The sequence below is a fragment of the Falco punctatus genome, assembly GCF_963210335.1.
Source record: "Falco punctatus genome assembly, chromosome: 1".
NCBI classification, from domain to species: domain Eukaryota; kingdom Metazoa; phylum Chordata; class Aves; order Falconiformes; family Falconidae; genus Falco; species Falco punctatus.
Window position 1 is genome coordinate 71,468,250 of NC_137580.1, and position 26,864 is coordinate 71,495,113.

At 39.2% G+C, this 26,864-nt stretch overlaps 1 protein-coding gene across 11 annotated transcripts in view; it reads right to left on the reverse strand.

Annotated features, from left to right (window-relative positions):
• RAP1GDS1 (Rap1 GTPase-GDP dissociation stimulator 1) overlaps positions 1–26,864 on the reverse strand; it is a 101,471-nt gene that overhangs the window by 44,726 nt on the left and 29,881 nt on the right. For 3 of the 11 annotated variants that reach the window (XM_080369016.1, XM_080369017.1, XM_080369009.1), the window contains exons 2-3: positions 21,533–21,643; positions 2,820–2,942 (exon numbers count right to left, since the gene is read on the reverse strand). In XM_080369016.1, coding sequence (XP_080225142.1) covers positions 2,820–2,942; positions 21,533–21,643 — 234 coding nt within the window. Of the gene's footprint in view, positions 1–2,758; positions 2,943–20,967; positions 21,118–21,532; positions 21,644–26,864 lie in introns of those variants that run through there. The other 8 variants (XM_080369010.1, XM_080369014.1, XM_080369011.1 and 5 more) reach the window with 6 other exon arrangements.

Consider the following 26,864-nt stretch of genomic DNA (forward strand, 5'->3'; position numbering starts at 1 on the left):
GCTCATGTGGTGAAAAGGAGTGAGAAACCCTTCCTCCATTTGGAATGAGCAGAAGCTTTCAGTCTCCCATTCAGCAGCAAAATGATTAGGCAATATGCTGAACAAACTTTTATTTATCAAGGTTGTGTAAGGACAACAAGTAAAAGAAATGATGCCATATATAGCAAAATAGATCTGTGAGACAGCAACAAAAATGTGGTAACTGCAACTGTATTTGAAGGTGATACTACACAGAAATAATAGGAGAAAGAAAAAGAACCATTTAGAAGGTTTCCACTAACCTGGAAGGGGGAAATGAAGCTGATCCTTTGAAGGAAACAGTGAAGAATCACTTAAAAAGTTAAGAGGAGAACCACTGAGGACAGAGTAATACAAACCAAAGGAGGACAAGACTTCAAAAGAGAAATGTAATTGTGACTTGGTATTACAGAGTATGAAGATGATGTTCTCATTCCTACACTTGGCAAAGAAGAGGACACTGAAGACCTCAGAAGAGGGTTTAAAAGGTCCACAGTGGGGAGAGAAACCCCATGTAGCAAGCGCATCTGAGCCTTCAGTATGCCCACAGTAGAAAGGGAAATGGCTGTAGCTAGAGAGACAAGACTGACTAAGGGGAAATCTGTGTGTTTGGATATTTAAAATGGGAGAGATTAACACAGGTTCATGTTTGGAGGAGGAAAAGTCATGTGAACTGGAAAGGTGAAACAGAGCAAGAGCACAAAGAGCTGGAACGGAGGAGATGAAACGTAACAAAACTACTGAGGCAGAGGGATATGATGTCACATGTCTGTATATGTGTGTGTGCGTGTCTCTGTGTGTGTGTCTGTGTGTTGGACCAGATGAGGGGAATAGGAAAGGTCAAGAAGAAGTGGGGAAGCAAAAGATGTTCTTTTATCAGTAAAGCCCAGATTCAGAGTCAGAGGCACTACTACCAGCTCTGCCAGGGCTGCCTGGCATGACCATAGGGAAATCAGTTCAACTGCCAGGGTTTAATGCCTACCATCTGTAGGATGTTGATAACACAACTTTCTCTAAGTGCCTTGAAGCTTGTTGAAAAAAGCTGCAATATAAGCATGAGCATTTGTATTCTTACGTCAGAGGACAAAGAAAAGAACAGAATTCAAATAAGGTGTTCCCTGGTATCCTGCTTAAGCAATGATTTCAACAGTTAGAATCCGAAGAGGAACACCCAGCTCATCTCAGTCGTGAAAGCACTGGGCACCTTAAATAACTTCTGAATACCTTCACTTTAACCTTACCTGCCAGAGGTCCCAGTTATACCTGCTAATAACTGTAAGAAAAAGACAAAAGCTATTTTGTATGATGAACCAGGTAAAATGCTTTCAAAGTACACTCTGAAGAGTGTACTCATAACAACAATTTAAAAGCTGGCAAGGAAAAGGGTACATGAGAAACTATTCAGAGATTTTGTGTATTAATTCAGATTTGGAAGATACTGGCTAAAATGCTCTGTAAGAGAATCTGGCAGGAAACAATGGATAGTAATCAGTTAATTGTGAACATTGGTTTTATTCTTAACTTTCCCCATTCTGAGGTAGGAGCTAAAAGGACTAACTATGAGGATACACAGTTGACTGCAATATTCTAAAGATACTTATTATGAGTGTTATTATTAGCATGTGATAGCTGCATTAATCTTATTCTGAAACATCTGTAAGCTTAAATTTCTATGTTTACACTTTTTACTATTTATTAAATAATTTTAAAACTTAAAACCTAACCATATATATATATATATATATACACATACATATGTCTTCTTGTTGATAATTGTTTCTGAATATATATACATTGTCTCAAAATCAGTGAGCTGGGTAGAGGAGGTCACATGGGCTATCAGTAAGAAGCTGTAATACTGTGAGTAGGAAGGGAATGTGGAAACAGTCAGCAATAATGTAGCCCTTTCTCTGTAGAGCATCAGCATGAGAGTTTACAGAGGGAGAGAGATACAGCTGCCAGGCCTGCATGTAGACAGCAGTTAAGAGGCATCCTACTTTTCTCTGCTTCGTGTCTGAGAAAGGAAAGTGCAAAATGCAACCTGTGCCTCTCTGGCTGGGAAAGCAGCAAGTCAAGGAGTGAGAAGTGTCAGCCACAAACCTCCTCTACCCCAGTGTCACAGGGTCTGACAGTAGCGCCTGCCTGCAGATATGACACCATTTATTTGAGCTCAAGGTATACAGAAGATTGGGTGAGCTTTAAGATAATTCTCCTAAAGAAAAAAAAAATCTAAATAGTTGTAGATCACCTCATATATTATATGGCTGTATGTATGTAATACATACCAAAATGGATCTTGGGCTCTTGCTCTAATACATATAATGCTCTTTTGATAGCAGTAACTGATTTCCATGTGGTATCAAAGGCTTCATAATGATAATAATGTCATCATAAATCTCAGACCAAAGAAATGATCTACTATCCTTTAACCACCTCTACACATACTACTGTTGTAACTGTGTGCACTATGTATAACTGGATGCACAAATTATGCACATCTTTTTTTTCTATATGCATTTCATAAAGCCAGGTGCATGCTATTTCTGCCCGATAAATTATACTATTGTGTTAAAAACTAAATAGCATGAAAGTAAGGACTAAAAAAATCCAGCAGCCAAACGCTGTTTTGATTATATTAAAAAGCAGAGAAACAAAATTTGACAAAACAAAAAGAGTGAAAGAGAGGGATATGAAAAGTGTCTAATCTACAAAATGAAAACATAAATGAAGTAAAACATACTGACAAGTGAGGTGAAAAACTGAAGATGTTCCAGCAGAAAAGTTCTTGTAGAAAACCTCACCATTTCTGGCTACTTCTGCTATGATGTTAGCTACTTTTGCTGTGCAGGAAGATTGTGGCGTCAACAGACTTGCGAACACCTGAAGAACTCCACTTTTCTGGATTTTTTCACTTGTCTCCATATCTGAAAAACACATTACACAAAAATGACTTATGCATCAGCTTGCTTTGAGGAAGAAAAGAAATAAAAGCAGAAGGGAAGTGAAGTCTTCTCAAAGGTAATTATTAAAGTAATTATTTTCCCACATCAAAAGCTAACTGCTGTTTCAGTGATCATATTTATTTTATATGATGTGCTCATAAAACTTAATACTTTGCTATTCCTAATCTTCCTGATCTTTGCAAGGTGACTCTGCGTTATATATAAACAAATACAGACACATACTCATGCATACATAAGGAAACTATTGGAGAGACTGGTAGAAAGACTAAAGGTCACAAAATGATAGGCAGCAGCCTAAAGTACTATGTAAAACTCAAGGAATGGTACTCTATAATTATTTGAAACGTTCAAGGAATGACAGAGGAAGACTTTACAGCTGAGGGCACAGCTTAATGCAGTGTAGGAGTCAGAAACTGGAGAAGAGGGTGAGCCATGCAGATCCTGGTCTAGACTCCACCTACACTCAGCTCGAGTACCTTCTGCGTTACTCTGCTAAACTATAGTAGTTCCAGTATAGTCTCAGTAGAAGGGAAAGGGAAAAGTAACACTGAGTTTCTTGTAGTAGAGATCAAAGATCTGGGACAAAACCTTTCCTCCTTCTGCCTGTAGTATGGACAAATTGTGCAGCTGCTCCGTAACAGGGCCCCACATAGCATTGCTGGCCAACAGCTCCGTTACAAACTGAAAATTAACATTGATTCAACTGCAATTAAAGATAAGGTACTTGATGCTAAAATGTATTTTGCTAATGCTTTCAAATAACATCATATTTGAGATGAATATTAGTGTGACACACAATATGATTAGATGGCAGCTATCACTTTAGAAAGCAGCAAGACTCCTTAAGCCAATCATCATGGAAGTTACTTGCGTTCTCCAAAGATCGCTTTGAGATGCTCTAATTGATGACTTTTGCAAAGCAAACCAAATCCATCTGAATGCAACTCTGTTGGTTGACAGGGGCATTTTTAAGCACTATATCATGCACAAACCCCCTCATATCACTTAAAAGCTTTACAGTAAGTGCCAGTTAAAATTAAAAAAAATTGCTAGAGCTTGCCAGTAATGGTAAGAAACGGATGTAGACATTTCAGAGCTGAAAAGACAGGCCTCTGACCACCACTATCTGCAGCTTCTTAGAAGCGCCCTTACTCTGGTATAAGAGCTATTGACACAGTCAGGCTCGGCAGCAACAGCAGTAATCAGTGGATTTTGGGTTTATATAGTATCTTTCAAATCTGCAAGATATTATATACTTTTGAACAGCAAAGGATAGCCTTAAACTAATCCAATATTTTTTTTTCAAGACAACATTCTCCAGTTTTACCCTAATCAAGTAAATGCGTATTTTATGCACCACAACTAGCTAGTCTTATAGAGCAACAGTTTCCAACCACTCTTTAGCTGTGCTTTCCCTGTGAATTGGTAACATGTCACTGGGCTCACCACCTCCTCCCTCCTCCTCCCTTTGCCCATTCTCAGGGCTGTAACTGATTTTTTACTTGTGTCAGCTCCAGGACAAGCTCTCCTGCCTCCATGTGCAGGAGAGATCTCCATGAGCTGACCCTGAACAGAAGTCAGCACAAGCCTGGCAGAGGTAACTCACATGGGTTTCATGGCTCATATACAGTATCTACATGCTTCAGTGGCCAGGAGCCAGTGACATCTAGGTTACAGAAAATGGACTAAAAGGAGAGAACTTCAAGTCTGGATTGCAGCTATGTCTCTGTATTTCTGTATTCAGTTCCATCTTGGGATGTTGGTCTTTGGCTAGGACTATTCATCTACAATGTATCAGTGATGACATCTGATGACAAATAGATCAGGTATCAAAAAAAGATTGATTAATTTCAACATATCATGCATAATATATGTGCTGATTATTTTTAACCTGTTTGCAATCTAGTTAACTGCAATTTTTCAAATGCACTGAGAAACCCTCTCAGTGATATAATGTGATATTAAGTGATTAAGTGATATCTCAGTGATATTTGGCTTCTTTGGAATATTTTATAAGTTCTGACATATAGCATACACTTAGTAGATATATTCTCCCATGGATATATGCAGATGGAAGAAAGGTTTGAATTCAGAGAAAATCATATCAGAACTAAAGACTGGTCCAGACATCTTAGCTGTCTATTAAAGAAGAGATCCTCCTTCTCCCTTCAGTTCAAAACTGAAAGTACAGAATTCAAAATTGAAAATGTAGATATCTCTGAACCTGTAATAGTAGGCAGAAGGCATTAAAGTATTTTCTCCTGACATGCTGCTGAGTTATACAGTATCTAGTCTTATTTTTATGATCTGTAGTTTGAAGGACTATGCATTACTGTGCAAAGCATAAATTGTATAAATAGAACAAAATATATTCTGCAAGAAGTGGGAAAATAAAATTAAATGCTTCTCCAGGTCAATTGTGTAGCAGATATGCACTGATTTATTTTATTAAGATACGCGAGTGACCATAAGGTCACTTTTGCACAGCGTTTAACAGACCGGTCAGAAACTGGGTAATCACCTTGCTGGGATCACACAGATGAAAACAGACCATTGCCTTTTTTCCTACTCAGGCAGTACAGGAGGCACACCTGCATATACACTCTCCTTCAAACCAACATCTCACTGGTTCTTGTTACCCAGGCTAAGTACCAACAACAAACCTTTGCTAGTCACAAAAGGGGGAATACTGATTAATCTGACTGGCAGTGAATGTTTCTCTATCACTGGGCAGGGACACAACTAGTACCTCCACTACCCAGACTGAGTGCATAACTGTGGGGAAAAGCACATTACTCTGGCATCAAGCAGAAGAATAGCTACTACCTATGCCACCCACAGTGCTCTCCGAGGTTTTTTTTATTAGTAATTGCCTTGGATGTAAAAAATGCCATGGAGTGCTTCAGCTTGTCTACTACAAGTCTACCTAAGCCCTGCTCTTCCTCTGCAGAACATCTACAATTTACACTTGGTGTAATATACAAATTAATTTGGTGTCAAAATAGAGATATGACTGTATGCCACTAAATCCTTGCAGGTAGTTTATAGTACATCCTCCATATAAGGCATCCTAAGGGAATGTGCCAATAAAATTGCTGTTACATCCTCATGCACATTACTCTAAATGTTCTTGCTTTGTATCTGCAGAATAAATAATATTTTTTTTTCTGGGATTATGTATTCATCACATTAACATTCTAATAAAGAAGGTGGGGGGGATATGTGCTGAAATATACAAATTAATTTCTTTAGTCATATGTAATTGGCAGACATTTCAGTTACAGACAAATCAATCTTTTTTGTGGGCTTTTGAAATGCTTACACAAGGAAAGGTGTTTTAATTGGACCAAGACTCCTTATATATAAACCTAAAATTTCCTTGTTAAATCTAGCATTTTTTCTCAGTATTTTTTATATTCTTTTAAAGGAGGAGGGCTTAACAGGCAGATGATGCACAGGACTGCCCCGTGGAAACTTGGAAGTCCAAACCAAAATTCAGGTAGTAAAGTGTTAAAATCATGGAAGTATTCAGGCTGGAAAAGACCTCTGAGATCACCAAGTTCAACGATTAAGCTGGGACTGCCAAGTCCATCAATAAACCATGTCCCTAAGCACTGCATCTATGTGTTTTCTAAACACCTCCAGGGATGGCGATGCCACCACCTCCTTGGGCAGCCTGGTCCAAAGAGAGTGGCTTCATGAACTCTTCTGACAGCTCCCTCAGTACCCTCAGGTGGGTCCCATCCAGCCCCATAGACTTGTGCACGTCTAAGTGGAGCAGCAGGTCACTGACTGTCTTCCTCTGGGCTGTGGGGACTTCATTCTGCTCCTCCTCATCCCGGTCTTCCAGCTCACGGGGCTGAGTACCCAGAGGGAAGCAGGTCTTGCTATTAAAAAGTGAGGCAAAGAAAGCACTGAGTACCTCAGCCTTTTCCTCATCCTTTGTGGCAATGTTCCCCACCACATCCAGCAAAGATCGCAGATTATCCTTGGCCCTTCTTTTGTTTCGAATGTATTTGTAAAAGCATTTTTTGTTACCTGTTACAGCAGTGGCCAGCCTGAGTTCTAGCTGGGCTTTCACCTCTCTAATCTTTGCCCTGCATAACCTCGTGACATCCCTATAGCCCTCCAGAGTTGCCTGCCCCTTCTTCCAAAGGTCATAAACTCTCCTTTTTTTCCCTGAGTTTCAGCCAAAGCTCTTTGTTCAGCCAGGCTGGTCTTCTTCCCTGCCGGCTCATCTTTTGGCACACGGGGATGGCCTGCTGCTGCTCCCTTCTGCTGAGAAGGGGAGTGATAGAGTGGCTTGGTGGGCACCTGGCATCCAGCCAAGGTCAACCCACCACAACGGGACATCTCCCCTGGCTGGCTCACTGACCAGCTGTGTCAGGCAGTTCTTCCACACTTTTCAGGAACCTCCTGGACTGTTTCCTCTTGGCTGTGTCATATTTCCAGCAGACACCTGGTAGGTGGAAGTCCCCCATGAGAACAAGGGCTAGTGATCTTGAGACTTCTCCCAGATGCTTGTAGAACGTTTCATCTGTCTCTTCATCCTGGCTGGGTGGTCTATAACAGACTCCCACCAGGATACCCGCCTTGTTGGCCCTCCCTCTGATTCTTACCCACAAACACTCAACCCTACTGTCACCATCATTCAGCTCTAGGCAGTTGAAACACTCCCTGACCTACAAAGCTTCCCCGCCATCTCTCCTTCCTTGTCTATCCCTTTTGAAGAGTTTATACTCATCCACTGCAGCACTCCAGTCATGCAAGTTATCCTGCCATGTTTCCATGATGGTGATTATGTCAGTCTTGCTGCTGCGCGATGGCTTCCAGCTCCTCCTCCTTATTGCCCATGCTTCCCCTTTCAGCTCTGCCACCAGGCTGAGCAGATCATCCACCTGGTCATACCTCACACAGCTGTCATCTCTGCTGCCCTCTGGTACCAGCAACAGGCTCAGGCTCTCCCCTGCAGCCCAGGACCTGAACAGCTGCATGTTTACAAGGGAGCTCCATCTCGGCTGCCACATGCCTTCCAGCACTGGCTTTTGGCCAGGTGGAAACCACAGCTAGGTTCCTTCTGGGGGGACAATGACCACTATTGGAGCTCGCCTCTTTGAGCTGGTAGGGGGGTGGTGCCCCCCCCAGGTGCCCTGTCTCTGCTCGCCACATTCCCAGGGGATGCTTTGGTATGTGCAGGGGTCCGGGCACCTTCACTCCTGACCATGCCCACGCCGAGTCAGAGCTGTCGTTCTTGGTGTCTCACCACTTCCCACTGCTCAGGCGGCTGGGGCCCCTCTCCCCATCCTCCTTGTTTCTCAGAAATACATAGCTGTAGAAAAAATACCAAGTTGGAGCTTTTGAAGATTATTTCAGCACAGCTGTAGGTATATGAGCAGTTCATCTGTTTCTTAGAAGTGCCCAAATGGGACAATTACTTTCTAGATACTTGCAAAACATGAGCTACGAGTCTGGTGTGTGACTGCGCACATGTCGTGTGCAGTTCTAGACCCTGCTGTCTGCAGTGAGCACTGAAGGCAAAAAATGGATAGGAGGGGACTGCCGCTGCGATTGAAAAGCAAATAACTGCCCTAAATCAAGCCAGACTTATAACTAGAGAGTGGCATGGCTGATGGTTGTTAGGGCAGGGCCTTTGGAAAGCATGGATTTAGACTGCCCATCCGCTGGGGCCCATGCACCTCTGCCTCTTTTTCGCTCAGCTTCTATAACACAAGTGCTGTATAAATGCATAAAAGGCAATGGGACACAGACAGGGACAGAAACGAAGGGAAAAAATTTCTAATGGCTTTATCACAGACAACCCTCAATTTTTGCCTGTATTTGTTCTCTTTGGAGGCTGGAGAAGGCCTGCCTGGCTTCCTATCCGCATGTGTATGCACAAAAGGGGTATTGTCTGTTAAGGACATGAATCTGCTGCATGCTAGTTTCATTCTGGGCACCCTAGTAAATTACTAGAGCCTAAATAAGTTTTCAAAATAATTTCATTTGTAATCTTTTGAATCACTATTTCAATGTATTGTCAATTGCAGTTGGAGCAAGTAAAACCAAACATTTCTCTAAAAGCAAGAAAGATCTTGGCAAAATCCCGACCATATAATCTCTTTCCATGCTTTCTATAATGGAGAAAAGGGAAATTATAGCCAATGTTAATCACACATTAAAAAGCTGGCTTATGCCTTATCATTTTAACTCCTTTAGCAGAATTGCACGCCCTTTCAAATCTGTTCAACTTGTCTCTTAAGGAAACCTAACAACCTAGGTAGTCTGACGTTAGGGTGCTATACCTCAAAATCCTTTTGCTATGTGTGATGTCCAGATTTCAAATGCTTCCTTTTAAAGCCTGATTTTCAGACTGCATGCACCAACCCACCTGTAGAGCACCCGCTGCCCTCTATCTTAAAGCAAAGACACTGTAGGACTGTAACTGCTGCTTTAGAAACAGCCCTTTTGCACACAATATAATACAGTGATGTGCCATGGCAGCACAACTGGGGCAAAAACCTCCAAGGTTAAACCTGCAGCTCTAGATGTCTCTTTGTATCACTAGATATCAAGACAAAGGGTATGTTATATCACATAGCGCCAAAATCTTATTAACGTCATAGCCAGATGATTAAAATATCAATATCCTTGCTTCTCATGTTTTTTGCAGCGCCTGAAGTCAGAATAATAAAGGGTGTGGGCAGGAAATTCTTTAATGCCATAGATCAGAGCTGGAGAGCTGAGCACCGTGGCTATGAGACTGCTTAATTAAGTAGCAGAAATCACTATAGGAAAAAAATCCAATGAATGTCTCAAATTAAATTCTACACTCTCTTCCCTCTGAGCTCTATTTCCTGTGAAATTTCACTCCTCTCTATTCACTCTTTTCTCCTCTCTGCATCGTTTCATCCACCTTCAAGTGAAAGAAAAGGCAAGGACGGGGAAGGCAAGGCAAGGCAAAGCATACCTTTCAGAAGCACTACTACTTTGTCCTTGCCAGCAGAAGGAAGCTATAGGTTTACCGTTCCTGTTCTCTATGAACATTAAGTTTAAGTTACACTATTAGATGTAACTCAACAGTAGTGAAGGCTAGCACTGCAATAATTCCCATGTTGTGGAGCTTTACATGAGAAATGAGGCATGCCACAGAACTGTAAGTGAGCAGCTTTGTGTGTCCTCTTTATTAAGCCAGCTGCGTTTGCAATACACTTTTTTGAAAAATGCATGTATTTCTAGCTGCAAAAATGTTTTATAAACCTCCTGTAGCTACTGTAGAAAATTACCTTGGATTTATAATGTTCCTCCTATGTTCCTCCTACATGTACTTTCATCAGAAAAAGAAAGATGAACACATGAATAAATAACGATATGCCACGTGTATTATGAAAGGAACTTCCCACCTGCTCTTTCAGAAGGCAAAAGGGAGGAGAATGAAGGGAGCGAGGGATATCTTTTTAACTGGCACATTTTCCTAACCACCACAGTAAAAAAGGTTTACGTGACCAAGAGTAAGTATTAATGCTCTCTCTCTCCATATATGGCCCCCTCAAGCTCTCTCTCTCTCTCTCTCTCCATAGCCTCCTACTGTATTTTCCAAACCACAAAATGGAGGTTTTAGTCTGACTACAAGAGCACAAAAAGTGGGTTGTAAAGAACTTCAGTGAAACAATCTATGTGCTCTCATGTAATAAAGAATACACCGCTGATAAGGAGGCTTTTGCTTAACATACCTTAGCCAAAAAGACTGTTCCAACTATAAAGAGTTGTTTTTACAGGGGGGAAAAATCCTCTAGTAATAATTTATACATAGAAATACATGTATAAATATAACTTCCTTTTGTTATGCTCCTCCTCACATGGAGAAGCCCCCACAAATACAATCTGCTTGCTCACCTACCCTTCTAACTAGACCCCAAGGAGGCAGTGGGAGAGATTCTCCCTTAGCTGTGCAAATGTTTCCATCATGGTGTTTGCTCTGTTCTGTCTTTGCCAGCAGCAACAGGGACATTCAATTCCTATTTTTGATGACGAAACAGAGAAAGTGCACAGATGTTTGTAATTAAAATCTCAGCTCTAACAAGGAAGGAAGGACAGATGGGGAGAGATTCATCAAGCAAGTAGCTGCATGATTCCTACTGATTAAATTCTCAAAAAGCTGTATCCTAAGAGTAAAGGAAATTCAGGATGAGACCCACCTCTTGAATAGCCTGCTGCAGGTACCAATGAAGTATTTTAATAAAAATACATGACAGCTTTGCCTTCAATGAAGATGTATGCACATCAATACTTCCACGGATATGTCATAGCACAAGGCAGAACATTAAAGTTAGGCAGCTCAGAACCCCTGAGTTCTTGAACTCGATCTAGTTTAGAGCCCTGACACATCGTTTGGTGGATTTATCTGAGCTGTTAGTTTCCCCGCTCCCTCCTTCTGACTTACCCTCTGCAGGAGGTAACCACTTCAGTAGCACAGTTGGTGAAAGTTTGATATTAGCGCCTCAGCTGCCAAGTTCGTTGTCTAGCATCTTAGTAGAAATGTTATCCACTAGCATCTTCATGTTTTATACTTGACCCATGTGGACATTTTAATCTGCCTGCTCTGTTACTTGTACTAACTGGACTTACTACAAAGACCCTGGGTAAAGCCTTAAGTATCCTCATGCTTCGGTTTTTCAATCTGCATAAGAGAAATACTAGACTCATAGTGTAAAATCCTTTTTCCAATTTAGTTTAAAAATCAAATCAGATTTGAAAGCGGCAAATTATATATGCAGGAAGTGCTTTGTATTCCTTTTAAGCAATCTCTTAAGAGTGTTCTCAAGCAAGCTCTAATGCCTGCTGTAAAATTCTGCCCAATGCTTATTGGAAGAGTACATCTACATACAAAGGAATTTTTTAGCTACTGATATTTTTACAAAGTTTTGTTGCCAAATTAGCTTAAGGAAAAGCTAATCATAAGTCATAAGGGACAGAGACAAAACTAAGAATGAAATTTCAGACATGAAATTGTGACTTACATGATCTCCAACTACAACTTTTTGTAAAAACCAAGCTTTTTTCTTCGCTTCTGTATTGCATTTCAGAAACACAGTCTAAAAAGAAATTTGTCAATTCTATTATCTGAAACTGCTATTCACTGATGCCTTCTGCGAAGAAAAATATATATAATATATAATCTTTATTTGGTACATTGTGTATTCAATGAATAGCACTTGGAAGTTAACACTTGGATAAACATCATTTAACTATCTGGCACTAGCTAAATACATCACTATTAAGAGGAATTTATGTAAAATGTAATCCCACTAAGCAGCAGTGATTACCATTCAGTATCATTAGGGTATGCCAGTTTACTGGGAGGCAGTCCAATAAAAAGCAGTCACCTTGATTTAGTATGTTCCAATTAAATAGGTATACTGTAATAATATATTATATATATCACTTACGATGAAACTTCTCTGGATTATGTGTATACAGTGCCATGAAAAGGCAACAGCTTCCTGAGCCAAGATGTAACAAATATCTTACTTCAGCAAAAAGAAGGAACAGTCTCTTAACACAGTATTTGAGCAAATACTCCCTCTTACAAAACATCCATCAGGATCTCCGACTTTCAGAAAGGGATTTGACTAGAAGTCTTCTCAGGTAAACTTAATGGACTGCAATGAGCTTAATTTGCTGAGCTGGCCCAATTCAATTAGAACTTCTGGCTCTGCTACAAAATGTTCCTTTGCTACAATTCCTTACACTACATCCCTCAGAAAGTAACATCACCAACAAAACAGACTTTTATTATTTTTGTAGCTTTTGGCAGTATAGCTGCATCAGCAGTAAGGGGTTGCAGGTAGGAAGCTGTACTGTTACATTCACTCACCAAAACAATCTCTCCATATGAAAATGCTCCTGTCAAAGTTTTTTCCCTCTGTAATCCATTATCACCATTTATGTGAGCATAAGACTTGATTTTATGCATACAAGCCGATTAAAATGATTTTTCATCATGCAAAATATTCCCAATTATGTTAAATGTTATATTAATTTCTACTAATATAGATGTGGTAAAACAAATCAATGGCAAAAGCTAAAGCTTATGTTGTGCTTTTTCCTTCGATTTTACAGCTTTATACTCTGCATCAAGAAAACCAGGTTCATATGACGCTCAACATAGCCAGTGTACTAATTAAAAAACTGAAAATACACCTTTGAAAGAAGAATGCTTTCCTTGACAACTACTGCCGTAAGAATAAAGACGGATGGTGACCCAAAAAAAAAGGAATTGCTAAAAGAGGCTGTACATATTTTAGCCTTGAACATGCAAACACTTTGCCACGTATATAGCTTTATACATACAAAATATACCTCTTGACCTCAGCAGGACTACCAGAATGTAAGACTATATGACCTTAACAGTAAGAATATATATAAATGTTGGCAAAATCAGGACCTTTCCTTATATTTGTTTTACTAATTTTACTCTGTGCTCTAAACATGTGTGCTGCTGTAACATCAAGCATTCACAATCATGAAAGCCTTGTTACTTGGTCACAATCCACATGAAATGATTGTCACCTGATTTTACTCTTAATCTGCTCTAACAGTCTCTTCAAAATAGAGAAAGGTTAATTTGGTGATGTTTAAGGACAGGTTTGCTTGAGTAAGCTGTGAAACGTGGAGTTTTTTCTCCATGCTTCAGAAAGGGAAAGGAGTAAGCTTAAGATGTCTAGCTAATGGGACAAAATGAAAGTGATTTCTGATAACATTTATACCTCAGAATAACTCTGCTAGGACAAGAGGTTCTACAATTTAATTTTTTTCTGTTTGGGGTGGGAGGGTAACACATCTTTTACTGCCATACTAATGTGTGAGAGGATCACAGAAACAAAAGATGAAATGACTAATGCTTAATCCTGTGTGTACTAAAGAAGTACAAGATTTCATGGAAATCAGATGACACTCTCATGTGTTAAAAGTTAAGCAGAGTGCTGCTTACCTGACTCTGCAATGAATAAATAAGAGTACGTACAGTAAACTGTCAAAAATGTTCAAAAAGGAAATAGATAAAAATATGTAAAGCTCTCATATTTTTCATAAATCAAAGGCATTAATAGTGACAATAATACATTTTAAAATTTTGTATTCTTTTTAGTTGAGCTCTGAATTTAACAATTACAAAACATTATCTCTAAATTCTCCATGATTTTTCTGCTTCAGCAGAGGAATTGCTCCATCTTCTATGGCCAGTGAAGATCAGGAAAAAGGACATCAAGTATAGGAAGAGCATAAGTACTAACTGTATTCAACAACATATGGAAGCCACAGACATAAAGAGCAGAATAAAATGAAGAATTTCCAACTCAAATATAACCTCTGTGTTAACATATGGTTGTGAGAACTGGAAATCCACCAAAACATTAAAGAGAGGAAACTAGATGCCTTTGAAAGCAAGTGCCTACAGAAGATTCAGGGCATTGGATGGAAAGTTTCATCACTGATGAAGGAATGTGAGAAATCTGCAGTCTCTGCAAAAATCCAACATTTTCTTAAGCAGTCCAGATGCTAACACATCCTCCTCTGTGATGCTGTCAAACAGGAACCAACGCATTTGAGAAAACCCACTGGTGACTTTCAAGAGAAAAACCTGAACAGAAGCTTTAGGTAGGAGGGCTGAGCTTACGATCCCAACACCACAGAGCTGAATCAGCGGGAGGTGATGGCGAAGTTGCTTATAGTTGCTCAGGCAGTTTGTAACGACGTTATTTTCTCTGATACAACACAGTGAGTATATTCAAAGCAAAACACTGCTACAGTATACAATCAAAATATGTTTTTGGGCAAAGCAAAATAACCTAAAGAAACTGTGTGAGGAGAAAAATGAAAGGCCAAAGAAGCCTTAGGATAATCTGAAATTTTCAGTTTCAAACATGAATTTAAAATGTTCGTCTGTCATCTGACGATTCCTTGACTTACCAGGTACCAGGATAGCTCAACAAATACAAAACACCGCATCTTAATCAACCACATCTTCAAGGTAAAGTGCATTATTTTAAATCTTCTTTGAACTCCAAGAGCTTTCCAAATTTTCTAAATCTCTTTCAGAATTGGGGCCCTGGCTTCTCAGTTAAGCTTATCTTTATTCGTGTGATTTTGTTCAGCCATTTTCCCACACAAACTTGGGAAAACTCATACTCTTAGCCTCCCAAAAAGTGTATGTAAAAAAATGTTTCAAATGCACATGCTAGCCTTTGCACTTCGCTCATATGTCACAGATTTTTCACAGCCAGGTGCTGAAGGCTGGGATTAGCAGGCATTTCCAGCCTCTTACACTGAGTATACCGGAGCCAAAAATAACGTTCTCAGCAGATTTTCAGATTTCTCATTTATCAAAACTGGGTTATTTATGTCTGCTATAACCTCCTGTATCTAAAACGCAGCATGTCTGGACTAGCAATAACATTTTTTTTGTTGTTGTTGCTGCAATAATTATGTCCCAGAAGGCCTGTGGTTTAAAAGAAAACTTCTATTTCCTTCTCGTTTTCTTTTCCTCAGGCAGTCCTTTCTTGTGGACCTCTTATTTGAGGATCTTAGGATTTCTGCACTTTTTTGATAGGAACAATATTTATGAGACAGCTCTTAGTAGGTATAAATATGTGTATGTTGATATAAAACGATGGCAAATACTGTTTTCTGTTGTATTTCCCTATACAGTACAAGTAACATATTGTTTCCAATACCCAATAGTACATACCCATATTTTTCTTTGAGTGTAAGATAAAAAATAAAGCACTTACTACTTCTTTCCAGAAATGTAAGTGTACGATCTCTCAAAATACTTTTCTCCAGTAAGTGCTTTACTCATTCTTTTGACAAGTTGGGTTTTTTTTAAATAGATTCCAAGCTGCAAAGCATATGTTAAGTTATCATCTTTTTCTCTCTTACCTTAGCCTGCCATTAATGCTTATATTGAAAATATCTGAGCCAATAAAATCATAAATGAAGTTGTACCCATTGTCTCACAGATTTTTTTCTACATATAACCAGTTTAGTTCTCTTATGTTCTTTGAATTATCATAGTAAAACATGTAACATTGTGCTTTTAGAACAAACAAAACTGTTGAAACCAATAACTGTTTTCTTTTTCACAAGATAGGTTTTGGTTCCAAAACAGAAAGTCACTTCAGCTTCTAACATTTAGTTGTTTCCTATTATTCAAAAAATAGTAAAATTCAGTAATATACACAGTCTAATGATGCCACTGGAGCTGATGTTTTAATACTGTAATTTTTCTACAGTATTTGCACTAAAAATTTCTGTTGGTCAGGAAAGCAAATATGCCTCCCTTGCATCTTTAGCGTAACTTTCAGTACCACTTGTATGCAGAGGAAGAATGAGATTTCAGAGAATGTTCCTCTGTAAACTGTCATTTAAAAAACCAACACAAAATACCCTTGAATTCCGAAGTTGCTAAATATGACAGAAACTTAGCAAAAATATCAGAGCAAATATACAGCTTCCATAACTATGGCTAAGACCTTGAGTTAGATGGCTGTGGGCTGCAGACATGCATGCAACACTTGTATACTGGTCAGAGGGCTGCCTGAAGCCCAAGGGGAGGGCAGGCAGCACAGGGAGGTGACACAGCTGCATTTCTCTGAGAAAAATACATCCAGATTCCTCTACTACAGCTCTCCTTCCCCCAGTTTCCTCCTGTGGACTTTTTCTGCAGACTTCAATTATTTTCTTTTTTACACACATTATTATAAAGCAGCTACAAGATAAGCTGTTTATTGCTCTAGCCCATCGCAGGGGTAGAAAATGACCTCTGTTTGTAAAAAGTCTCAAATTCTAATGTAAGGAGTTCTGACCTATTAAACACAAAATGAAATTTCATTTTGCAATGCACAGTTAATCTCAGAGGGGCTTTTTTAAGCTGAATTTTAAAAAAAGCTGCAGAACCTTGGAATCTTATTCTCCGACAAGTAATTCTTTGGATTTTGCCTTTCCTGACTGCTAGGATCATTCCACGCTCCATATAACAGCAGTCTGCCTCCAGATCAGCAAAATTCTTTTCTGACGATAACACATCAAAATACATCTATATAGAAAGAACCCAATTATGTGGGGCAGACAATGGAGTAATTTGTTTTAATATATAGTTTTAAAAGAAAACACATGTGATATATGGATTTTATCTCCTCATTCAGTATAGGCCAGTACTTCATTCAATGCATGGCTGAGTATTTCTTTGCTGCTAACACTGCTTTATGGATCATGCACCACAGCCTTCCTTTAAAAATCTAAATTATGGAAAGTTTAGCCATCTAGAGATGGTGAATGCTGGCAGGTAGAGAGAAATCAAGCATTCATGTTTTCCTTTCAGAAGTAAGGTGGGCAGAATCTCAGCTTACGTGAATGAGGTAGATCCACAGAGGTGAAGAGAGCTGTGCAGACTTAATATTAGTCTAGATTCCCAGCTAACCTACTGCATGTCTTCATTACTGCAGGCCTTACAGGTGCAAAGTTCCCAGCAATGCCAGCTAACTTCACTGGAAATGCTGAAGGAAGGCCACACAAAATGAGGTATGTTATTATTCTAAAGCATTTCTAATGCATGCTTCTCTCCTGTTCCTCTGTGTCCTGGTGTCAGCTGGGATAGAGCTAGTTTTCTTCTTAGTAGACCATGCAGTGCTGCGATTTGGATTTGGTGTGAGAACAATGTTGATAACACACTGATCTTTTTAGTGGTTGCTAGCTAAGGTTTATACTAACTCAAGGACTTTTCAGTTTCTCTGGCCCTCCCAGCGAGAGGGCTGGACGGGCATGGGAAACTGCGGGGGGGCAGACACAGCAAGGACAGCTGACCCGAACTGGCCAAAGGGATATTCCATAACATAGACGGTCATGCTGAGTATATATAAGCTGGGGGAAGAAGAAGAAAGTGGGAGAGACATTCAGCATTATGGTGTTTGTCTTCCCAAGTAATCATTACACGTGACTGAGCCCTGCTTTCCTAGGGATGGCTGAACACCTGCCTGCCTATGGAAAGCAGTGAATGAATTCCTTGTTTTGCTTTGCTTGCATGTGCAGCATTTGCTTTAACTATTATTAACTATTTATCTCAACCAACAAGTTTTCTCACTTTTACTCTTCCAATCCTCTCCCCCATTCCACTGTGGGGGGAGTGAGCGAGCGGCTGCCTGGTGCTCAGTCGCCAGCTGGGGTTAAACCGTGACACATTGTCATTGCTGCCTCTTCCATCCTAAAGTCCTCAGTTTTATCAAGTGCCTCAAGCTAGGCCATATAGGACTGGTCTCAGCCAGAAGTGCTGGTGACAGATAAGAACTAAAATATCTGCATAAACAGGAATATTCATGTTTCCAAACAATGTCTCTTAAAGAAACCATCTGTGCAGGATTTTCAGACCTGGGTCTCAGATGTGAATGAAGGGCTATGCAATTATCTTCCTGGACAAACAGTAGCTAAAACCATTTGAATTTGGCTTGCCAAATATTTACCAGCAGTTATCACACTCAGCAAACTATTAGATTCACCCTTGTGTAGCATAGCACATGCGTGCACACACCTTCATTTGGTGTGACAAAAAGCAGAATAGCTTGTAAAGCAACACAGGAGGTACCAGTTCTGGGGCAATACAGCCTGTTTGGGATTATCAGAAGATCAGCTGTCAGAATGGGTGTGAAAAACAAAAGAAAGAGCAGCAGACTACATAAAAAGAAATTTAAAGCCACAATATTCATTATAACTTTGCCATCTCTTTCTATATGGTAGACAACATGGGAAGCAAGTAGTCTGTAATGTTTTAACATAATGAAAAGTTAAAAGACTGGATGCAAAGTAAATGGAACTATAATTGTCACCGTAGACTAAGGAATTTAACTTACATTTCTGCAGCAGCCCCAACCCTATGCTGCATGCATGCAGTTAGCAATTAAAAGCAGTGTAATGGTCTCTGAAACATTGATATGAACATGCAATATGCCCAAAATGAGGAAATTATGATTTCCTTTGCTAAAAATCACAATATTGTATTAACACTGGGTTTAACTGCCATTTTTGGCTGACAGTAGATGGGAGTGGGTTGCATTAGTGTATTAGTAATATATAAATTTTATATAAAATAGAATAATATTTTTATCTCCAGGTCTTAATAAAGTAAATAGAACTAAATTCTATAACTTATGATACCATCATGAACTTCCAATGAAATCATAGTCCTACAAAATTGTCTTAAAATAAGGTATTCCTTGCATGGCTTACTCTTCTAGTTTTACTCTAATATTTTACTCTAATAGAACGTATACTTTATTAATATAATCATACACATGGGAATATACTAAAGGAGGGCAGAATAATTATTTGAGAGATCTTATTTAAATTATTTCTGCGTTACAACTAACATGTAGTTTTATATAAACAATCTGATTTCTAATTATTACTGTATAATAATTTATACAAAGAAACAGAAGTTCTATGTGTATCCTCTGTCTAGATTGTATCATATCTCATATATATGATAATATACACTGTAACTAAAAATCAATCAATCAATAAACAAAATCCATATTAAGATGTTAACTGGATGGATGAGAACTATGAGAAAGGACATTCATTTGTTGTTGACTATCCAAAGGAAGGACAGTCATAATATATTGGTAGCCCAGTAATAACACAGAGACCGCAGCATCTAGAAAGCTGATTCTCTATCTGTTTGTGGAATCAATCTATTACATGCAATTTACCTCATAATCTCTGAAGCCTTTTGAACGTACTGCTGTTCTCACAAATTTATTTCAAACCAGAAATCTGTCTTCTATGAGGAATTTTTCATTTTTTTCAAAATCATCAGACTATCTTGAGAACTAAAGCCTGTTTGTTGTCTAAAGAGACTCAGCAAAACTTAGGTGTTGAAGTGTCTAATTCAGCAGCAATCTGTTGAAAAAAATGTCCATCTATAGCCCATCTCATTTTCAGTGAGTTATTTTAGTTGCCCTCAATCTTGGGCAACTGAAAATATGTGGAGATGCATGTCATATGGCAGCTCAGCAGGGTCATATCCATCTTACTGACTCACAAAGAACATGGTAAATGGTGGAGGGTTTATAGCTAAATTTTGTAATACTACCCAAAAGAGAAAGGTCAAAATCCTAATGATCTGCTTATCTGATCTGGCAGTTATGAGACTCAAAGAGAAAAGATTTTGGAAGGAAGAGCAAAGCCCTAGACTGAGACAGAAGAGAGTCATCTGGTTGCCAGGATGCATTGGTTAAGTTTGCTGTACATCAGTCAAAACTATTTTGCATGTGCCAAAACTTGTTCTGTGATACAGCTATCTGACCTTCATAGACAAAATGGTAAATTCTGTTATCTGCGCTAAGTACTTTGTCACTTTTCAAACCATCTTCTTTTTAGTAATTATCATTTAGGTATTAAACTTGAAAGTACTGGAAATATGAAATCCAACTGCATGTTGGATTGAAATATTTGATATACATTATAAATAAACCCATAAGAAAAATGATTCAGCATCTTCAAAAAATGGGTTGATCTAAACCCCAAATATTTTATTATCTTCTGGCTGACACCTCCTTGCAAAATAATCAGAATTAAAAACCCACTACCATTAATTGCAGAGACTATTATAATTCATATTTGGTTTGATATGGATATATTTTATTGTGAAAAACCTCATGAAGTATTTTACAACAACTAAGTCAAAAGGCTGTGATTTACCGAATACCATCATGGGAAAGAAACATAACTTATTAATAGTACATACTTTTGACTGTATTGATATTTAAAAAGGACTAATACTTTTTTTAAATGAAGAATTTCTAATCATGGCTTGTATCTATCCTGACAAGTTTTTCAGCCTGAAATTGTACACAGATTTTTCTTCTTTCACCATCTGAAGCGCTAAGAAAGTTAAACTCAGAAAAGTCTTATAAACTGTCATCTTAATTTACCGTACCTTTCTGCATACTGTGTGTGGGGACATACATTCTACAGCTTTTGGTGAAAAAGACATCTTGTTCCATTCTTCAGTTATTTTTATCATCATACCACATGTCAAATTTGGACGATCTTTGGACATCCAGCCTATTTCTGCTAATTGAAACTACTGGAAGTAAAAAATATATGATCAGAAGTATAAAGAAAAATACTTACAAATAGGAAACTCTGGCCTTTTAACCAGAGTTAGCAAGCAGCTCCCATGTCCCTCTCCCAATCCTATCAGGCTTATTTGTCCATCCAGTTTCTTGGTTTCTTGAGTGATCAATTGGACAAGTAATTGTGCTACTACATGATACTGGAAAAAGGACTGGACTACAGCTGTTCCAAATATCCAGGTATTCACCTGTCACTGTCTTTGTTGCTACCTGAACATTACAAATATATGAGTTAAAAAAACCAAAACACAGAAGAGACAATCCAGGAGCCTACTGCTTAAGTCAGTCTTCCACATTTTACTACCTCCATTTTACTTCATTGATCTCATTATATGATATAAAATTTGAAAGGTCCATACAACTTACTGTTTTGTGCCAGAGCCTGAAGCAGACAGTCCAAGCATCCCTCCAAGCTATCTTCTGTGCTGTCAGTGGTTGTTATCTGCAGCTTTTTCAGGGCATCACTTAGATTATCTGCTTGGTAAACACCAAGAAAAGAGAAATCAGTGTCCTCATCAATTTGGTAACAGCATTATAGCCTTGAATGTAAATAGTTACTGTAAAGTCAACAAGATTCTGTAGCAATGAAGAAGGCATGTATGGTCTGTATTCCGAGGATATAAAAAGCCAGGAGTCAAAGTTTATGGATGAAATTAAACCTCTCAAATTTAAATATACCTTTATCATTCTGCATCTGAGAATAGGATGCCAACAGGCACTTTATGAAATGCCACTGAACAGCAATTTAGCCATCAATATTTTCTCGGCCTAGTTAATGCAGAAAACCAGCAGCTGTTTCTTTGCTTCTACCTTTGTGTGCGAGAAAAAAATACTATGGAAATAAGCACATCTTGATTTTTTTCATCAATAAAGGGAAGCTAATTGAAAATGTCATTTTCTGTGTGCTGTGTAGGCTATATATTCAAAGATCCCTAAAGCTAAGCTTATACCCTTTTAATCTGTTATGCCATTTTCCACCACAACGTGATAAGCACCACTGTTTATATGAACTGTGTTAACTCTTGAAATTCAACTGATCCATAAAAACATAAGGCTTCTTGTAGAAATAAAAAAGTTATTTTGTGGATTTCAGATAATTAAACAACTCTTCCCTCAAAAAAAAAAACAACCCAACATCCCAATGCAAACCACATAATATAATTCTCAATAGATGCACATTTTTTTTCCCCATAAAAGCTGAAGTAATATGACTGCTACCATTTCGAATATTCACAAGCAAGGTATAAGTGTTAGCAGCTGCAGACTGAGTTTCTTTGGTTTGCCTGCTGATGACTAACCTCACTCTGAATGGACTATCCTTCTAAAAAATGAGTGCTGCTGATTCAGTTTCCATGCCAACTCTCTCGGTAAGCGGAAAGTGTTACTCAAAACAAATAATGTTGAATAGTGTCTAGTTGTCTCTTGTTCCCCAGTGACTAACCAAAAAGCCTTGACCCAAGCCCTACAGAACTGTAGGTACAGTTTCTTTGCAATGCATCACTGTATGCCTGAATGGCAGCCAGTGCTGCCTTAGAGCTTCACACCAATGTAGGAAGCCCCCTTCTTAGGCGAGCTGGCAGCTGCTGTGCTTTGCCTCCTCTTCACTTGCCCACATATGGCATGGTGCAAAGGACAGGAGGCATGGCAAGAACTTCCCTTTATTTGTCTGAGATACTGGCTGCCCAGCAGAGACACTGCAGCAAGCACCTCACGAGGAGACTGCATGCAATCTCACTCCTTCTGGAGCTGTTCTGCTGCTCAAAGCTGTGGCTTCTGTCCTACACCCATTTTTTATTAGCATATGCTTTTGAAGCCCAATATCCCATGCAGATAAAGATGCTTCATTTTTTAAGTGCTCAGTATTTAGGTAAGAAATTTGTCATGAAGTTGTTCATCAGGCTGTTTGTCTATTAAGTAATGAACATGTTCCTAGCTACACTATAGCCAGGTATTCCATTACTCCTAAATGCAGTCAGCAGCATGCAGGCAACTCTGTAAAAGTTTCTGGGGCAGCTGCACGGTTGTGCTCCTTGAGATCTTAAACCTGTGCCTCCTTGCCACCTGTCCTCGCTACACTGAACTGATACCTCCTGGAACAAGCTAACAAGAAAAAAAAGAAAAAAAAGATTTATCATTTTCCCTTGTACTGACTTAACATTACCCTCTAGCAGGCTTACTGCAGCACATTTATTGAATGACACTTAACCAACAGTAGAGCTGAGCATGCACTGAAAAGTCTCATGGTTTAAATTACTCAAGAAAGAATATTCAAGAGACACAGGTGTATGGTACCCAATGTCCAGCCCCAGTACAACAGAACATTGTACATTCCACCTCCTCTAAGACTTTTCTCAACCACCTCCCTCTCATATTTTTTTCTTCAGTTTTCCACTAGTATGGCACCAATTCTCTTCCATCCTACAGGCATCTCACGTCCCTGTATACTCACACACTCAGCTTTGATACTGTAGCAACCATTTCTAGTACAAGGACTAAATCTACTACATATATTAAAAACAGGGGTTCCTACAATCTGTGGAAGAAGAAAACGCATATGTAAGAAATTGACCTTCACACCAGGTTTTGCAGACTGGAGAGAGGCTACTGTGATCAGATATCACACCAGACTTTATTTCTCTCTTACAGCCTCTTCTACCTTGCATGTGCCCAATATATCACTAGATCCCACTTATTATTTCATTTTATTGTGCAAAGAAACAAGTGCTTTACCTCAAATACTTGTAATTTCTTCCACTACATGCCACATCAGAAACTGCAACATAATTATGAAGGTCTTCCCAGACTTTTTTCCTACCTCCCCTTCCTGCTCAGTGCCAGGTTAAGTTTTTCTGGGGAAAGAGCTCACTATTTTATCACTATACAGTTACATATGATACGCAGAATGTTGTATTTTGGGCAAAAATTTCGAATGTGACTATCCAGATATTTTATTCCCTAAGACAACTAAATTTTTCATGGTACCAAGCATCTGCACATCCCACTGACGTACATGGACATTTAACTTCAACTTTAGACAGACACTTCAAAAATAAATTGACGTGTTAGTTTCATTAGATATTTTTAAAGTATGTTGCAATAGGTGCCAAACTGCCATTTCACAAGATATGACTGGATACTATAGCTTCTAAAATGATAGTAGAAATTAAACTAGAAACTATATGCATAAAGTATGTTTCTAAAATAAATTACAATAATCCTTGATCTTCTAACAAGCCTACAGTTCTAAACTTATTGCAGCTTGAGACTTATTCTTGTGCAAAAGGAGAAAACATAAGTAGGAATACTGCAGAAACAACAGACCTCCTGACACAATGTCAGAAGGCCACTGGTGCAGAGGAAAAAACCACCCTTCAGGAAAGACTTTATTTGCCCACTTTGATTCTTCCTGTCAAAGCCGGTCTCCCTTCTAAACCGGGTCAATACTTTGAAAGATACATTTACTTCTGAAACCTGAGAATCTTGGACATATGCAAATACATCTTGAATAGATTCAGAGGTTGTTTGTGTTTTTGTTGTTTGGGTTTTTTTTCTGGTCTGAAAAGAACAAAACTTTACAGTTTGAGATGACACCGACAAGGATATTCAGAGAGGAAGAACTGTACTGTTCCAGTGGGCTCTTACCATATAATTACCCAAGGCTTCCTGACTTCTGCAGTTTCTTATTTGCCCTGAACCTGTCATTTAGGGAAGAAGCTGCAGATGCTTGTCTTCCATGTACAAAAACCATATTGTTTTCTTATGATTGTCTCCTGCTTACCTTTCTATCTCTTACTCTCCTTCTACAGAAGCTGTTTTCAGCAGGCTTACTACTGCATAGGCTGATCAGATTCTAACAGACAAAACCCCATAGGATAAAAACAATATAAGGAATCTTTCTGGCTGAGTGTCAGGGAAATGTGAATTAAGTAGATTTTGTCAATGTGCAAGGTCATAAGAAAACTCACATTAGTTGGGAAGATCTAAGGGGGCTGGGGCAAGATCAGGATAGTAAAGGTTAGATAAGGCTAGTAAGGTTCCCTACAGCACAGTTGCTCAGTGATCTTTTATCAGGTTGTGAGTTTGTTAGGCATCGAGTCAGAAGTTTAACAGAACTATCAGCTGTCTTGTTGATGACCTCAAACAGAAGGAGCTGCTGATACTTATACCTGGCTTACCAGATTGCTTTCAGAAGAATTAGTTCTCCTATCTAGACAGAAAGCCCTGAATCCCACAGACCTTAATCCCGTATATCCTAATGACACATGATAAGAGTCTGGCAAGAGCTATCAGACCTGTCTGGCCCATTCCACCAATGGCTGCATTTTGTTTTCCCCTGATAACTATGCCTGCACAAGCACTCATACAAATGAGGTGGTTTAAATACTACAGTAGCCCACATTGCTTTTGGTGGCACAGCATTATTACTATCTCTCACAAACTTTTGCTATCTCTTGCACAGGCGTTTTTACAGAGAAAAAACAGACACTAACGTAAGTGAATGCTTTAATATTCCATTTCATTTCACTTTACCCTTTCTTCTGAGAGCTTTCCTTTGACTCATTCCTATTTTCAACCACTAACATTTTATACAGAAAACTGTTCTTTCATCTTGTAAAAATTTGGTAGTTGATCCATCTTGTTCAGGGTTAGGGCCACAGGAGTGGCACAAGCCTGAAGAGCAGGCCCAGAACAGGCAGAACCCGTAGTTCCCAGGACATTGAATAAACTGGCAGGAATGCACGGGATGCATCCTTCTTGAATCTACATGAGGAAAAGCTGAGAAACTTCCCCTTAGATACCTTGTCAGAAGATACCTAGTCCCATACAATAGTATATCTCCCTAGACATGCAAAATACCCCGAATACACAGCTTACTGAGGACAAAAGAACTTTATCCTCATGTTTAGGCCATTGCCAAAAAATACTGCAGCCCCTCCTTTCTTCACAGCAGCTGCCCTCAAGCGCTCCCAAGTGTACAGTGCTTTCTGTCAAACCACCCAAATTCACCATCTGAAATAACTCTCTGATCTTGCCCCTGCCCCCTTAGATCTTCCCATCCAGGAAATTTTGAAACTTGGCATCTAATCAGCACATAGATATATCCTGTCAGAGGCTGGTGGTAAAGAATTAGGTTTTGATAAGTAATGCCAGGAGAAACTTAGCTGGCTATTGTCTCCTAAAAATGATAGAAGTAACAGTGCCCTTCAAATAGCAAAGGAAGTCCAGTGTGACTCAATGGATTCCCACAGCATTTTACTCATCTCAGGAATAACAAACAGGTGGGCCCAGGAGGAGCGGGTCCTTACAAATGCGGCATTTCACACACTGCCAGGGCACACCTGGGACAACCCGAGTGTGAACCACACCTGACACACAGACTGGGTTATCAACTGCTGGACATAGGCAGGAGATGGATCTGCATCTGCTACATGAACCTGTGCTCCATCTTGCTTCTTTGCTGCATAATGGCATTGCAGGCCAGAGCTGGGAGACTGAGATGCTGGCCATCAAAGCAAGCAAATGCCTTTTTTCCTTACCATGCCCTCTTGTGCCTGGTTGCTGTGGAAATTTAGGCTACCTGAGAATTACACTCTGTTCTGCAGACGTCATTCAGTCAGCAATGTCAGAGAAGGATCTCCAGGCGCCAAGAAACACGTCTCAGAAAGCTGACAAACAGGCACAGGCGCTGTAGCCACAC